Source organism: Nerophis lumbriciformis, linkage group LG06 (genome assembly GCF_033978685.3).
Source record: "Nerophis lumbriciformis linkage group LG06, RoL_Nlum_v2.1, whole genome shotgun sequence".
Lineage (NCBI taxonomy): Eukaryota > Metazoa > Chordata > Actinopteri > Syngnathiformes > Syngnathidae > Nerophis > Nerophis lumbriciformis.
Window position 1 is genome coordinate 58,185,023 of NC_084553.2, and position 18,051 is coordinate 58,203,073.

The window sequence follows — 18,051 nt, forward strand, 5'->3', positions numbered from 1 at the left end:
AGGGAAATGACAACTAAAAAAAAAATCACTATTTTTGTCATACGGTGTTGATGTGGAAATGTTTGCCTCGGCATTTTGATGGTGTGGGCGTGTGGCACCGAATGGAGATAAGCGTCTCGACAGACGTTACAATATTTGAACAATGATGACAAAAACTGTTTTCTCTGTTGTGTCCGTGTGTCGAAAATTGTTATGCGCTTATTTTTTTATTTGATTTTGTGCGTGGCATAGATTTGCCGTGCGCAGAGGACGCTTGAGCAGTGCACAATTGCACAGGCGCGCACCTTAGCGGCTGCGCTAGCATCACAGCTAACGTTAGCCATGCTGCTACCTCTCTGCTCGGGGAGGGCGTATACGTATGTGACGTATGACGTGACAGTATGTGACGTGTGTAAGAAGGTGCGCTTGCTGTCTGTGAGAGGGAGACACAGGAAAGAGTGAGAAGAGCCTGTCGTGTAATGCCAGCAGCTAAAAGCAACTGCTTGAGAATCCACAGACCTGTGGATGTGTTCAAGGTGTGCTGGAAAATGCGGAACGGAAATTAGGGAGCAGCAGAAAAGTGGAATGTATTATTTAAATCGGTGCGTTGGAAAACACGGACCGGAGTTTTTTTTTTAAACTGGATCTGGATCGGCATTTTCCCATGCCTTGCCGATACGCATTTTTTGGCAAATATCGGCGGCCGATCCGATCCTAATATCGGATCGGAACATCACTAACGCCTTTAGCGTCCTCTCTCACCTGAAACCTTCACCCCTTAACAGCCGCATGCTGTCCTCACTCAGGTCCGCGTGCTGACCCGAGGACAGCCTGTCATCACGTCCGCTTTCCCTCCGTACAAACTGCGTGCCGGCCCAGTCACATAACATTTACGGTTTTTCACACACACAAGTGAAATGCCACGCATACTTGGTCAACAGCCATACAGGTCACACTGAGGGTGGCCATATAAAGAACTTTAACACTGTTACAAATATGCGGCACACTGTGAACCCACACCAAACAAGAATGACAAACACATTTCGGGAGAACATCCGCACCGTAACACAACAGAACAAATACCCAGAACCCCTTGCAGCACTAACTCTTCCGGGACTCTACAATATACACCCCCCGCTACCCCTCCCCCCAACCACCTCAACCAACCCCCCCTCGATCGCTCTCAACAGTTCACAAATGCTCTTAATGTGCGGGGGTAAATGTGGAACATAAATTAATGTTTAAGTTTGTGTGGTAAATTATACCGTGTACCATTTTCTTATATGATTGTGAGCTATCATGCGTTTGTATTTGGTCACAGAATCCTTTAGAGGATTATTCTACTAAGGCAATATGCCCTTCGATAGCTTCAAAAGTGCACATGTTCATCACAAGCTCTCCAGAGAGTGGTGGCTCTTGCCCCCAGGAAATTGGAATCCTACAGGAATGCAGGGTTGGATTTTAGGAGGAAGTGTAAAGACATTAGCAACATCTGGTTGGAAGCCCTCACAAGTAGGAGTAGAGGATAGGGCTCGGAGGTCACCCGACTCAAACCGATCACAGGAAATAGATTGACTGGCCAAGCAACAAACTGGGCTTTGTCCAGACTGACCGGCCCCAAGGCTAGAACATCAAAGAGTAACTGTCTTTATGTAAGAGGTACTTAAGGACAGTTGTCTAAGAAGACAGCAGAAGAGTAAACAGGCCCATACTCTTTCTCCTGGAAGCTGCAGTTCCAGTCTGAGGCTTGCTGAAACATGTAAAGCTTTTTGTTCGACGATTGTGGCTTGTGCAGCCCTTTGAGACACTTGTGATTTAGGGCTATATAAATAAACATTGATTGATTGATTGATTACTCGTTGGGTTCTTCTTGGCTCATCACCCATGACACAACCAACAAATATAGAACATTGGACAAACGCTTTTCAAGTGTAAAACATACACAGAGAATGTCTGCAAGTAGTGGACGACAAAGCAGACAGCGGACAATAAGGAAGCCTTTGGTATAGTTATTACTATGTGTGGGGGGGGCGTGGCCTGCGGACCTGCAGCGAAGCGGGGTGTGCCAGGACTGGCTTTGAGATCATGGACAGGTGCGTAGATGGCCCACCTAGGCGCGTTTATCTAATCACCAGTCGCTATGTTAAAGGCAGCAGCCGGGAAGGAGTAGAGGGGGTGGTTGATGGCTGTTGGTGAAGCACGAGCCCGAACGAGAGCGAGAGCAAGACAGACGACACTCTAAAGAGAAACCATGTTGAAAAGCACAAAAATACTAAGTACTGTTGTACCCATGGAAGAGCCTGGCATGTCGATGATTGTGCAAGACCTCCACACTATGATTGGTTATATTTGATCAAAACAGTACAAATTATTTGAAAATGAGCTCTGATTATGTGCTTATACTGCCAAATACTGTCTACTTTTAAATATGTGTGGCATAAAACGAGTAAAACATCAATACAGTATTTGTTTTCCTTTTTTTTTTTTAAACGCTGCGCTTAAATGGGAAAATAGCTATAAAGTTTCCTGCATGTGATAAAAGAAAAAATTATATCTTTGGCTTCAAAACGTTGCAACTTTTTCCGCAATCCACCACAAAATCAGCCATTTCAGATAGTAACAATCACACACACAAAAAGCCCGCACAATTCTGGAGGGGTTGAAAAAAAAGAGCCAGATGGCGTTGAGAGGGGACGGCTTAGTGACTACCCTGGATAATATTGTATTTATATTATAAAGGCTTTTTTACTCTTTTTTTTTTAACTCTTGAAAAGAGCCATTTTGTTCTACGAGATGGAACAGGTGACATTTTCATCCTGATAGAACTCACATAAAGCTGCTTCTTTATTTTCTTTTTGTTTCTTTATCACATCCTTCTTAAGGTCAAATTGAACAGTAGACTTACTCTGAGTAACTCAGGGGTGTCTAAAGTGCCAACAGCTAATTTTTTATTGGACTTTAACAATATTGTTCAAATGAAACAAAATTCATTATTATTGAGGTATGTTATGAATAGTGGTAGATGTCAGACAATTAATTTTCAAATCAGATTAATCACACGTTTGAACAAAGATATGTTTCAAAGGGCCAATTTGTTTCAGGCCAGAACAAATTGACAAAACTATTTTAAAAAGCTGCAACATAACATACATAAGTAACAAACAGCATAATAACAACATAGCTGTAAACCTGGCTTCACCTAAGGAAGGCACACGTGACATACACATAGCCTAACCAGGCAGATTTGAATTGTTGTTTTGGGCAGTAGACGGGATCTTTGATCCAAGACACAACTTACATTGAACTAAAATGTTCTTTTCTTTGTGCTCGACAAAAAAAAGAAGTGAGAATATCTCTATGTTAAGAAACTCGAGTCTTGCGGCTCCGTTGTTAGTAAACACAGACACGCCCCCCCCCCCCCCCTCCCCACACCCACACCCACACCCAGACACACACAAGGCGCGCCTCCGGCTTGTGACACAAGAACATTCAGAAGGACGACACTGCAGCGCTCCAATAAAACACACTCAGATCTTCTGTTTTTAGCCGATACTACATAAAAAGTAACGTAAAATAACGCAGTAACGCATCATGTAGTAACGGTAACTGAGTTACTGAATATAAAAAATAACGCGTTAGATTACTAGTTACCGCCGAAACTAACGACATTAATACCAACACTGGTCATATTGCAGGCTACATGTATCTCTTATGTGTGACTGCCATCTACTGGTCACATCATTTCACCATGTACCAAATAAAATAGTCTCGAGGTCAGTAAGCACAACCAAAATGATTACGTACATTAGGCGCACCGGGTTATAAGGTGCACTGTCGCGTTTTGACAAAATGAAAAGGATTTTAGGTGCGCCTTACAGTCCAAAAAATACGGTATTAGCTCACTTTTTTGTGTCTTTGCTATTCGATGAATTCCACTTATAAGGCTTATTTGTGTAAACAAGCATGAGATTTTAACCCTGTGACTACTAATTAGTCATTGAAAGACTTTCAAAATGGCAAAGAAAGGAAATGTTACAATCTTTTCCACCATCGTACGTGTTGCATTAAATATCGTGCAGTCCTTTAAAAAACAGATTTGGGGTCATCTCTTTGTAAAAAAAAATGATACTGCAGTATATATACTTTTTTATTAAATGAGCAGCGATGCTTCCCACCTGTTCCATTCTAGGACACCAGAAGGTTATGTGGATTTACCCGAGCAAATAGGAGCAGACATCATTTTAGAAATTATTTATGAGCGCTAAAGTGAGAGGCTTATGAGCAATCCACTTTGAGATAAATCCTGATGAAATATGCGCACCGCCCCTAATCCCCTCACGTCATAAACAGCTGTCGTTGGTTATGGATGAGACTTTTGTTTAACCTGCTGAGCGAGCACCACCCCGACCTCAACACCCCTTATATCCCAGCATCACACTGTTCACACATCTCACGCACGCACACACACGTGAATTATATTTATATAGCGCTTTTCTCTCGTGACTCAAAGCTCTTTACATAGTGCAACCCGTTATCAAAGTTACATTCAAACCAGTGTGGGTGGCACTGGGAGCAGGCGGGTAAAGTATCTTGCCAAGGATGCGACGGCAGTGACTAGGATGGCGGAAGCGGGGATTGAACCTGGAACCCTTAAGTTGCTGGCACGGCCTCTCTACCAACCGAGCCCATATATGCACATGCACGCACACACACACACACACACGCGCACACACACACACACACATCATCTTCTCTGGTGTTGTTACCGCCATCAGGAAGGTGCTTTAGTCGCAAGTTGTTGTTTGTCAGCAAACAATTGCCGAATCGATGTGTACGTGTGGTGAATCGCCCAAGAAAGTCCCTATTCAAATTTGACACTTGACAAAAAAAAGACAAAATATTGTTTTAAATAATATAGTTTTTAAGTATTATATTTATAAATATTTATATATTATATTTATAGTATTTTTAATATATATTTATAAATAAAATAATTAAATTGTATGTATTCATGTTAATATTTATAAATATTGATATATTATATTTATAGTATTTTTAATATATATTTATGAATAAAATAATTAAATTGTATGTATTCATGTTAATATTTATTTAATAATAATAATAATAATAGTAGATTTTATTTGTAAAAAGCACTATACATTGAGCAAACAACCTCAAAGTGCTACAGTGTATTGAAAAAAAAATAAAAAAATAAAAAGATAATAAAAAAATAAAATAAAAACTAGAACAGCCTAATAGCTAGAACTAGTATGCATATATCTATAAAAAGGCTTTTTTTAAAAGAAGGGTTTTTCAGCCTTTTTTAAAAGCATCCACAGTCTGTGGTGCCCTCAGGTGGTCAGGGAGAGCATTACTGGGCGTGGCGGAGCAGAAAGCCCGGTCTCCCATAGTTCGTAGCTTTGTCCTCGGAGGTTGGAGGAGGTTATATTTCATTATTTTATTATAATTAATTGTATTTGGTTTAGTTGTATTTGAATGTATTACATTTCATTTCATTTAGTTTGACTTCCGTTTGTTATTCCATTAGGCAGAATTTTGTAAAAACAAGAACATCTGGAGTAAATCCTAAAAAGGCCTACTTTTTAACAAAATACAATACACACATACTTATGTACAAATACATATAAATATATATATATATATGTATATATATATATATATATATATATATATATATATATATATATATATATATATATATATATATATATATATATATATATATATATATATGTTGAATACTCTTCCCAAAGACAACACCCTAAGAAAAGTATTCAACAAGAACAACATTAAATTGAGCTACAGCTGTATGAACAATATACGACAAATTATCTCAAACCACAACAAAACAATTGCAAATGAGCCGTCGGCCCCCAGACAGAGCGACTCCAAAACCAACAAAGGCTGCAACTGTCGAAAGAAACCTGATTGCCCTCTCAACGGGGGGTGCTTACAAACATCAGTTGTCTACCAATCTAAGGTAACACGCAAGGACATTAACACATCCGAGGGAGAGTTCAAAACCAGATGGAACAATCACAAGGCTTCTTTCAGGAACCAAAACCTGCGGAATACCACAGAACTCAGCAAACACATTTGGGACCTCAAAGACAATAATGTTGAATATTCAATAACATGGCAAATTCTTGCATCCAGCACACCTTACAATAGTGGTAATAAAAGATGCAACCTATGCTTGAAAGAGAAACTGTTTATTATTTACCGTCCAGACCTGTCATCCCTCAACAAGCGCAGCGAAATTGTAACAACATGCCGCCATAGACGGAAACACCTCCTAGGTAACACATGAGCCAATCACCACGCCCCTAGGCCAGCCTGTACCCACCCACTCTGTGCCCTATATAAACCATGGTATGTGAATGCTCCCATTAAAATCTCCTGATGATTGAGGGAACCCCCCCTCATGAAACAGGCCTGTAGAGATGAAATAGTCTTGTGATTTTTTTCCCACACATACATATATTGCGCTCTACTACGGTATCGAGCACTATTTTTTGGATAACCTTATTAAGACATATATATATATATATATATATATACATACCGTAAATTCCGGACTATAAACCGCTACTGTTTTCTTATTTAAGCAATTAATTAGTAGATATTTAAAATACTAAATAATTAAAAGCAATAAAATAATACATGGTTTCATAAGTGATGTTTTTTCTTATCATTCTAATTAACTAATTGTAAAACATCAAGAAAGCTGAAAAACAATACTTTATAATTATGAGACTTTATTTGCTTCTTAAGTTGCAGCACGCACGTGCCCGAGCTGTGATCATCAATTGCTTTATAATTAATCATTCATGCCAACTCTTGGGAGCCGTAGGGAAAGCAGTTATGCTGTTGAAGCCAATTGGTTAGGTCTGCTGCAGTGTTGTTTACATGTGTGAAGGTCAGCGCTGAGTTTACCCCAAAGTCATGTGCAATACATGCGCCTTATCCCTCATCGCCGCATTTATTACCTCCTTAGCAGACGTCTTCATTCATATTCTACTGTACTTTGTATTCTGATTAGGGCTATCAGTGATAACGAGGTTAACACATGCGATTAATCACTGAAAAATTACTGCACTAACTACAAAACCCAAAACTGGTGAAGTTGGCACGTTGTGTAATTTGTAAGTAAAAACAGAATACGGTGATTTGCAAATCCTTTTCAACTTATATTCAATTGAATAGACTGCAAAGACAAGATATTTAATGTTCCAACTGAGAAACTTTTTTTTGTTGCAAATAATCATTAACTTGGAATTTAATGGCAGCTACACATTACATTTTTACCACTGTGTTACATGGCCTTTCCTTTTAACAACACTCAGTAAACGTTTGGGAACTGAGGAGAACAATTTTTGAAGCTTTTCAGGTGGAATTCTTTCCCATTCTTGCTTGATGTACAGCTTAAGTTGTTCAACAGTCCGGGGGTCTCCGTTGTGGTATTTTAGGTTTCATAATGCGCCACACATTTTCAATGGGAGACAGGTCTGGACTACGGGCAGGCCAGTCTAGTACTTGCACTCTTTTACTATGAAGCCACGGTGTTGTAACACGTGGCTTGGCATTGTCTTGCTGAAATAAGCAGGGGCGTCCGTCATAACGTTGCTTGGATGGCAACATATGTTGCTCCAAAACCTGTATGTACCTTTCAACATTAATGGTGCCTTCACAGATGTGTAAGTTACCCATGCCTTGGGCACTAATACACCCCCATACCATCACACATGCTGACTTTTGAACGTTGCGTCTACGTTCTTTTCCTCTTTGTTCCGGAAGGCACGACGTCCGCAGTTTCCAAAACTAATTTGAAATGTGGACTCGTCAGACCACAGAACACTTTTCCACTTTGCATCTGTCCATCGTAGATGAGCTTGGGCCCAGCGAAGGGCGTTTCTGGGTGTTGTTGATAAATGGCTTTTGCCTTGCATAGTAGAGTTTTAACTTGCACTTACAGATGTAGCGACGGACTGTAGTTACTGGCAGTGGTTTTCTGGAGTGTTCCTGAGCCCATGCGGTGATATCCTTTACACACTGATGTCGCTTTTTGATGCAGTACCGCCTGAGGTCGCTTACGTGCAGTGATTTCTCCAGATTCTCTGAACCTTTTGGTGGTATTACAGACCTTCTATTTTATGAGGAATGTAGTTATTTAAATCAATTCTGAATCGAATCGTTAACCCCAAGAATCAAATCTTATGGTGCCCATATATTGTTAAAAAAAAAAAAAAAAAAAAAAAAAAATGGTGACACCGTTACACTTCAAAATGGCAAACATCAGCATTGATCTCAGTTGTTTTAAGAGCATTTTGTCATTCAACATATTTTGTTTACTATGTCACAATATTTAACACACGCTGTGTTAAACCTGGTTGTTTTCCTACTTGCAATTGTACTACAGCTTTGTTTTTCACCCAAATTAAAAAGCTCACCGACACAAACGGACAAGAACTCGGAATTTAGACGTTGGCGTTCTAGTACCAAGCCCTTCTGTTTGCGCCACAGACACAAACACAAACACAAGTCCAATGCAAGAAGAGTGATAACCACAGTACCTTTCAAGCTCTCCAACAGAAGAGGATGTTTGGTTATTCCAGAGCACTAAGAAGCATCATCAGGCATGAAGGAGCAGAGCAAACAAGACGAGGATTCATCGCAAGGAGCCAATACCTATAAATAAAGAAGGAAGTGAAATAACAAAAACATAAATATTGCACATGATTTATATACTTCATCATTCCAGACTTGGAGCAGAAATAATTTCCTCCAAAAAGGCGTAAAGGGCTGCCTTGTTTGTCACGTGGTGTCCCACAGGGCTCGATACAACTTTTATTTATAACACATATCACATCAATATCAGATGTTATGTTGTTAATATTCTTTATAAACAACACTGCATCTTTTATGCATCTCCATGGAATAACCCCAAGACAAACATAATAAAATGTGCCTATTATGGCAAAAAATGTTTTAGATAGTAAGCAGAATTAAACTTAATTGACAGCTCTTTTTGAATAAATGGAATACGACTCTTCTTAAAGGGAATGTGCACTTTTTTCTTTTTTTTTTGCCTATCATTCCTAATCCTTATGTGTCATGTCTTGGTGATCATGTTTAGTTTGGCTATGTTCTGTTTGGTTTTTGCACTCTGTCAGTCTCTGTTTTTTCACTCCCTGTTTTGTTTCCATGACTACCAATCAGTTCACCTGTCCTCACGACTCACGCACCTGATTAATTTGAACTCACGCACCTGTTTTCCAATCACCCCATGACTATTTAAGCCTGTCATTTTCTGTTGGTCGGCCTGGCGACATCACATTCATGCTGATCTTTGCTTCCGCAAGTAAGTTGTGCTTATTTATGCCACAAGAAGCTGTAATTGTGACGAAAGTAGTCAGAGACCCCAGTTCTAAATAGCAACAATAAAACTGAGTGCAGTTTTTGTTCGTCTGCTTTGACGTTCACGCAGAAAGGTGAATGTCACCTTTTGTCGACCTTTGAGTTGCTCTGCAAACGCCATTCTTTTCACCTCGCTGAAGGTTTGCGCTTTGCCGAGTGCATTTGAAGTGCACACAGAATCTGGTGCACACTGCAGCCACTGACCTAGTACTGTATTTATGCTTTTTGATTCCTTCTTATAAGCGTCCAAAAGCCTGCGAGCAGTAAAGTTTGTAGTTGAAAGCTGGAGTGTATCAGCTCCAATGGCGCCTGGCAGTGAAAGATAAAACAAAAGGATGGAGGGGGGGAAACTGGCACTGGGTGTTTGATGCTTGATGGTGTCCTACACTTCCTTCCTCGGTGGCCCGGAGGGGGTCATTGAAGAGCAACAACAACACTGAGAGGGCGTGACGAGGATTCGTTTAAACGGCACACCGGCGAGGATGATGTGCTGATCACACCATTGATCGTTCTTTGACCTCATCCGACTTTGTCTTTTTGTCTCTAAGGACAAGTAAACAAAGATTGACATAATAGGATTATGTGCTGTCCTTCCAGGTGAGGGGAAGCAGCAAACATGTGCATTTAAATCAGGGCTTCTAAAAATACTGTTACAGTGCAACCTCGATTTACGAACTTAATTGGTTCTTGAACAGCGTTCGTAAATTGGAAAAGTTAGTGACGCAAATTTCTCCATAAGAATCAAAGTGATTATGAATAATGGCTTCCAGCCTCGACAAAAGTCCAGGATACAACTAGTGTAAAAGAAATGCTTAGTGTAAACCATACTTGCTAACCCTCCCGGATTTTCCGGGAGACTCCCAAAACTCAGCGCCTCTCCCGAAAACCTCCCGGGACAAATTGTCTCGCGAAAATCTCCCGAAATTCAGACGTACCCGAGTGACAAGTCTACAGCCTGTTTTCACGTCCGCTTTCCCACAATATAACAGCGTGCCTGCCCAATCACGTTATAACTGCAGAATGATGGAGGGCGAGTTCTTGGTTTCTTATGTGGGTTTATTGTTAGGCAGTTTCATTAACGTCCTCCCAGCAACACACACGGTAACAACACACAACAACAGCAGTCACGTTTTTCGTCTACCGTAAAGCAGTTTGTCTGCCGTAAACAGCAATGTTGTGACACTCTTAAGCAGGACAATACTGCCATCTACTGTACATGCATATGTGACAATAACATGTACGGCTTTTAGAGAGTGCAGTGCACAACTGCGCACACAACAAGGAGACGAAGCAGAATGCATCATCAGAGAGGGTGTTCAGCATGGTTAGAAAAATAGTGACAGAGAAAAGAACAGGGATGGACAATTCAACCCTTTACTCAACAATGAGTAGATGAGTGTTATGTGTGTGTATATGTGTAAATAAATGAACACTGAAATTCAAGTATTTCTCTTATTTATATATATATATATATATATATATATATACACAGGTAAAAGCCAGTAAATTAGAATATTTTGAAAAACTTGATTTATTTCAGTAATTGCATTCAAAAGGTGTAACTTGTACATTATATTTATTCATTGCACACAGACTGATGCATTCAAATGTTTATTTCATTTAATTTTGATGATTTGAAGTGGCAACAAATGAAAATCCAAAATTCCGTGTGTCACAAAATTAGAATATTACTTAAGGCTAATACAAAAAAGGGATTTTTAGAAATGTTGGCCAACTGAAAAGTATGAAAATGAAAAATATGAGCATGTACAATACTCAATACTTGGTTGGAGCTCCTTTTGCCTCAATTACTGCGTTAATGCGGCGTGGCATGGAGTCGATGAGTTTCTGGCACTGCTCAGGTGTTATGAGAGCCCAGGTTGCTCTGATAGTGGCCTTCAACTCTTCTGCCTTTTTGGGTCTGGCATTCTGCATCTTCCTTTTCACAATACCCCACAGATTTTCTATGGGGCTAAGGTCAGGGGAGTTGGCGGGCCAATTTAGAACAGAAATACCATGGTCCGTAAACCAGGCACGGGTAGATTTTGCGCTGTGTGCAGGCGCCAAGTCCTGTTGGAACTTGAAATCTCCATCTCCATAGAGCAGGTCAGCAGCAGGAAGCATGAAGTGCTCTAAAACTTGCTGGTAGACGGCTGCGTTGACCCTGGATCTCAGGAAACAGAGTGGACCGACACCAGCAGATGACATGGCACCCCAAACCATCACTGATGGTGGAAACTTTACACTAGACTTCAGGCAACGTGGATCCTGTGCCTCTCCTGTCTTCCTCCAGACTCTGGGACCTCGATTTCCAAAGGAAATGCACAAAATTTGCACAATTCTAATTGTGATGGATGGGGGCGTGGTTAAGAGGGGAGGAGTATATTGACAGCTAGAATTCACCCAGTCAAGTATTTCATACATATATATATATATATATATATATATATATATATATATATATATATATATATATATATATATATATATATATATATATATATATATATATATGTATATAGATATCTACATCCTGAAAATATGCAAACAAAACTGTGTTTAGATAATTGATACTTCAAACTTGCATAAATAAATATTAAGGAATATAACATAACTTGGCTTCTGAGAGTCTCAAAATGTAATGAATAAAATGCTAAAGTTGTTGATAAAAAGCAATTATTTTAATAATTAAATATGGTCATTTTAAATGAATTATTATGATAATTTAAAATCAATTATTTCAAATATGTTTATTTTAATGTATAATTCTATGGCTGGATGTAATAAGGATTCACACAAAAATACAAATAAAAATACAATTAATTTTGATGTTTTTAGCAAAATATAGTAAAAATGTATTTAGTTTTTTTTTTTTTTTTTTAATTAATAAATATATTTATTTTTAGGTAAAATAAACATAATAATACAATTTTATCTCTAGTCTGGATGATTTAGTTCTTGTCACCCTGTTGTCCTCCTGTCATGAAAAAAGGCTGTCCTCACTCAGGTCCGCATGGAGCTGGAGGGGGCGTGGCTTCCAGCTCCGGCTGAAAATCGGGAGATTTTCGGGAGAATATTTGTCCCGGGAGGTTTTGGGGAGAGGCGCTGAATTTCGGGAGTCTCCCGGAAAATTCGGGAGGGTTGACAAGTATGTGTTTTTTTCCTTCTTTATTATGCATTTTCGGCAGGTGCGACTTATACTCCAAAAAATACGGTATTTCAATATGGAAAAAAAGACTGAATTAGTTTGGACATGAATAAAACAAGCATTTGATGAGGTAACAACTAGAGATGTCCGATAATATCGGACTGCCAATATTGTCGGCCGATAAATGCTTTAAATATCGGGATCGGTTACAAAATGTAAAATGTATGACTTTTTAAAACGCCGCTGTGTACACGGACATAGGGAGAAGTACAGAGCGCCAATAAACCTTAAAGGCACTGCCTTTGCATGCCGGCCCAATCACATAATATCTATGGCAGTGGTTCTTAACCTGGGTTCGATCAAACCCTAAGGGTTCGGTGAGTCGGTTTCAGGGGTTCGGCAGAGGGATCAAGACACGCCCGACTCATCGTGTGAATAAAAACTTCTCCCTATCGGCGTATTATGGATACCCCCAAACAATGTTCCCTCTAATTTTCCATATGTGTGAGCAAACACAAAAACTCCTTGAGCATTCGGTGGAGCACATGTGGTCACACCTGCAGCACACCTGTCCCAAACCTGACTAAATAACAAGTTAAAGGTTTTATTATTGTAATCAAATGACAACAGTCATTTCCATGAGATTATTTTCTAATATAAGTGTTTTGGCCCACTTACAATGACTATAACATATTGTTTTTCATTACTAGTATTATATGTCTGGGTAGGGGCCCTTTCAGATATCGCATTTAGTTTCCACTAAAACATTCACATGTTGCACAATGAGATGTAAACATGGGATTATGTGTACATTCCTGTATCTTTCTGTTTGTAAAATATATATCTATTAGTATTTCTTTAATATAATAACATAATTTTATGATCACGGTTTGGGTTTGGTGAATGCGCATATGAACCACTGATCTATGGCTTTTCACACACACAAGTGAATGCATGCATACTTGGTCAACAGCCATACAGGTCACACTGAGGGTGGCCGTATAAACAACTTTAACACTGCTACAAATATGCACCACACTGTGAGCCCACACCAAACAAGAATGACAAGCACATTTCGGGAGAACATCCACACCGTAACACAACACAAACACAACAGAACAAATACCCAGAACCCCTTGCAGCACTAACTCTTCTGAGACGCTACAATATACACCCCCCGCTACCCCCTACCCCCTTACCTCAACCCTGCCCACCTCAACTTCCTCATGCTCTCTCAGGGAGGGCATGTCCCAAATTCCAAGCTGCTGTTTTGAGGCATGTTAAAAAAAATAATGCACTTTGTGACTTCAATAATGAATATGGAAGTGCCGTGTTGGCATTTTTTTCCATAACTTAAGTTGATTTATTTTGGAAAACCTTGTTACCGTATTTTTCGGAGTATGAGTCGCTCCGGAGTATAAGTCGCACCGGCCGAAAATGCATAATAAAGAAGGAAAAAAACATATATAAGTCACACTGGAGTATGAGTCGCATTTTTTGGGGAAATGTATTTGGTAAAACCATGACTGTAGACTTTATGTTAATGTCCAGAACTAAGTGCCGGTGGAGGAGCCTTTTAAGATTCTTTGAGTCAAAATGTACACCGCTAAAGCTCTGCCCACTCAATCGATTCCCAGCAAATGACCTTGTTGCTCTTGTGAGGTCCACCTGACCTTGAGTGAAGGAGCCGGGGTCTCTCACACAAAGCAAATGTGGGTCATGACATCAGTTTCAATCGTAGGAAGTCTGCATGTGATCATCAAACATTGTCGACAATGCAGTACAGCCCGGATAATTAAAGGTGGCTGCTCATTAAGACGTGTGAAATGTACGACATTATTACAGAAGGAGCTTCCGACATCGCCACCATGCAGTCTTTTGTTCGCACTTTGTTGCTGCATTCACTTTTTCGCTTCAACCCCTCCCACCCCCTGCCATCGAGACATATTTTCTATCCTCTAATAAGTGCAATGCGGTTTTAGACATGCTGATCTTGGCATTATGCTTTCTCCTTAATTGGCTCGCTGCTGGGAGACGATCGCACACCAGCCCTGTTTAATAACCCGCTCTAATTTAAGGCACGCGCAATATGGACATGCACTGGAACTAAATACAAGGGACCTGTTACGGTTTGTACCAGGGAAGAAGACGGCACAGACAACAGGGACATCGTTTAACTCTATGTTTATTTATATATATATATATATATATATATATATATATATATATATATATATATATATATATCAGTGACGTGCGGTGAGGTTGATGGCTGGTGAGGCACTGACTTCATCACAGTCAGATTTACAAACATATGAACCCTAAAGAGTATCTTATTCACCATTTGATTGGCAGCAGTTAACGGGTTATGTTTAAAAGCTCATACCAGCATTCTTCCCTGCTTGGCACTCAGCATCAAGGCTTGGAATTGGGGGTTAAATCACCAAAAATTATTCCCGTGCGCGGCGCCGCTGCTGCCCACTGCTCCCCTCACATCCCAGGGGGTGATCAAGGGATGGGTCAAATGCAGATGACAAATTTCACCACACCTAGTGTGTGTGTGACAATCATTGGTACTTTAACTTAACTTTAACTTTACACATACAAACTGTAGCACACAAAAAAGCAAATTTAATAAAAAAAAACGTTAATATGATCTTACCTTTACTTATAAGTGCGGGAACAGTGGTGTTGGTGTTGGAGGAGTTGTGAATGAATGAAATATGAAATCCGTGCTGCAGTCTGCAGGTGTACCTAATGTTGTGTCCCTGCAGTCGTTCACGGCTCCTCCGACGCGAGCATTGTTGTTTTTGCACTTTTTGGCTTCTTGTTAAGTGACTTTTTTTGGGTGGATTCGGTCTTGCACGTGGAGGGTTTGGGTGTGGGCTTTGGTTGGTGTGGCGCTCCCGTCGGGGGGTGCAGTCTGCGGCGGAGGTGCATTAACCGGCACCAGGAGGCAGGATTACTGCGAGCCTCACACAGTGCGTCTTCGCAGCAGTTTTATGATGTGCTGATGCTCAGCACAAGAAATACGTTACACACATACAGTTGTTGACAAAATACACTGTACATTATATACCTCAGCTAACTAAACTATGGAAATGTATAATATAATTCATATAGCAATACGGTCTCACTGCACAGCGGGCCAGCAGTTAGCCCAGTCATTGCGCAATCCATGTTGAGGCACTGAGTGACGCGCCTCGACTGGCTGCTGTTCACCGCACCGTCTCTTCTCAGTATTTGAACGGCAAATGTGAAAATTCAGCGATTTTGAATAAAAATAATCTAAAACTGGTGAAGTTAAATGGAAAATAACTTTATAGTATAATCACTGGATACATATAACAATTTCATAATTTTTTTTTCTTTTTACATTTTTTTTCTTTCCATGATGGCAGGTGAGGCGGGGCCTCACCTGCCTCCAGTGACCGCACGTCACTGATATATATATATATATATATATCAGTACTTCTCCCTACGTCCGTGTACCACTCCGTACAGCGGCGTTTTAAAAAGTCATTCATTTTACTTTTTGAAACAGATACCGATAATTTCCGATTACATTTTAAAGCATTTATCGGTCGATAAAAACAAACAAAAAAAGAAGATACGCTGCTAGAATTCTATTGTGCGTTCTCTTGCCTGAGAAAATGCTGAACGAGCACGGTGATCTGCAGCTGCATCCCCCCCCAAAAATACTTTTTTTGTAAAATGTTTTCATCTGGACACTATGGGTCCTTTAAACATAGCACTGCCTCCATCTTCATAGCACAATGAAACCTTCAAATATGTCATTGGTTAACTTATTTTTGCACTTGTGAGACAATTACGAATGTTGAAAATGTGACACGAACCATGTTTGCGTCATTCCTTTAGAACCCGCCATGCAACGACTAAATACAAATGAAGTGGTTGGTTTCTTTTTACACTTGTATGGCGTTTAAAATGCCACTTTGAAAAATCAGTGATTCACAAAACACACTGTACACTGTTTTATTGTCCTATATTCAAACAGTGTTACTGTTCAAATGGTGTGTAATGTTACAGCAGGCAAAAATATTAAATATACTTTTGAAATAAAACTTCTGCCTTGTATTTAATGAATACTTAGGCCTACTACGCTACTGTATTTTAATGTTGGTCTGGAGAGCGAATTTTTTAAATCATTACCTGTAGTGTTGGCTGTAAAATGTGGAATACATGGTAACAGTTTAAGTTTGGAAAATATTATTTTTATTTCCTTTATGTTGGTAACGTTTTGAAATGTATACAAATCATACTAGTCCAGTATTTACTTATTTTAACGACGAGAGTCGACCCCCCGACACCCCATTTTTGTTTTTACTTTAGAATCACTCTTGCAAAACAAAAAGAAGACAACATACTTTATCTGAGACAAATTAATTTATTAAATTATACGCCGAGAGCAGACTAAAGCCCGGTCTTTGCGAATGTCCAACTCACAAGTCGCTCAGATGAGAAAGTGAGCATCTCTTCTAGTTAAGTGCCGACGAATAAAGGCTGCAAATATCTCAAAGTATCAAAAGTTATCTTTTAAATTATGCAGACGAACATGTTTTAATTTTGGTTTAGAGTGTTGCAGTCATTTATATTCATGACAGGGGGTTATTTCATTTCCTGTGCACATGATGCACACAGACGCACACAAAAAAAATAGGATGGCGGTGTGACTCTGCAAGGTCAGACGGTCTTAATGGTGCTATTCCTCTTTTTAATTAAAAAAATGTCAAGCATAGAACAACAGGCATTCAAATCAGCTATGTAAATTATACATTAAACGTGGCGCTCAAAAGCGTGTGAGATATCCATATTGGTGTGATGAATTCACATAATATTAAAACAGAATGGGTTTTAAAAGCAAAAAACTAATATAAATTGTTTATTAATTTCGTTATCAAAGCAACGTTGGCTGCAAACAGCGGCAACAAAGTGAGAAAGCGCCATGTCCTACTGTCATGAACGCAACACAACGAAAGCGGTGAGGCAGACAAGTCACGTGACTTTTTCGATCACGTGACATCCTGGACGTCATCATGGCCGCAGCACCACAGTGAGTTTAGCCTGCTACTTTTTTTGTCCTGACAACGTTTAAAAGACATTTCCGACTGAATAAATGTTTACAATTAATTACTTGTCCGTTCGTAAAACGTATATTTTAGCGCGTGTCCACGTCTACTAGAGCACCTATAGGCCTGACTAGTGCACTCGATGAGACGTTTGTTGTCTGGCGGATTGGCTGTCATTACACATTTCTAATTGTTTTCGTTCAAATATATATTGATATTATTTAACATTAGTAATTAATTTGTCATTTATACTCTTATTTATATTGTTATAAGCGAAACACCGCGTTCCTTTCAACTACAATGCCAACTTTATTGCTGGAGTACTTAAAATGTCTAACAGCTGATATAGCACGTGAACACACCACAGTGCCCTTACCAAGATTGCCTATGAAT

At 39.6% G+C, this 18,051-nt stretch overlaps 1 protein-coding gene across 1 annotated transcript in view; it reads left to right on the plus strand.

Annotated features, from left to right (window-relative positions):
• Positions 1-17,552: 17,552 nt before the first annotated feature.
• pepd (peptidase D) overlaps positions 17,553-18,051 on the plus strand; it is a 55,264-nt gene continuing 54,765 nt past the window's right edge. The window contains exon 1 of the mRNA XM_061964582.1: positions 17,553-17,642. Coding sequence (XP_061820566.1) covers positions 17,626-17,642 — 17 coding nt within the window. The 5' untranslated portion in view covers positions 17,553-17,625. The remainder of the gene's footprint in view (positions 17,643-18,051) is intronic.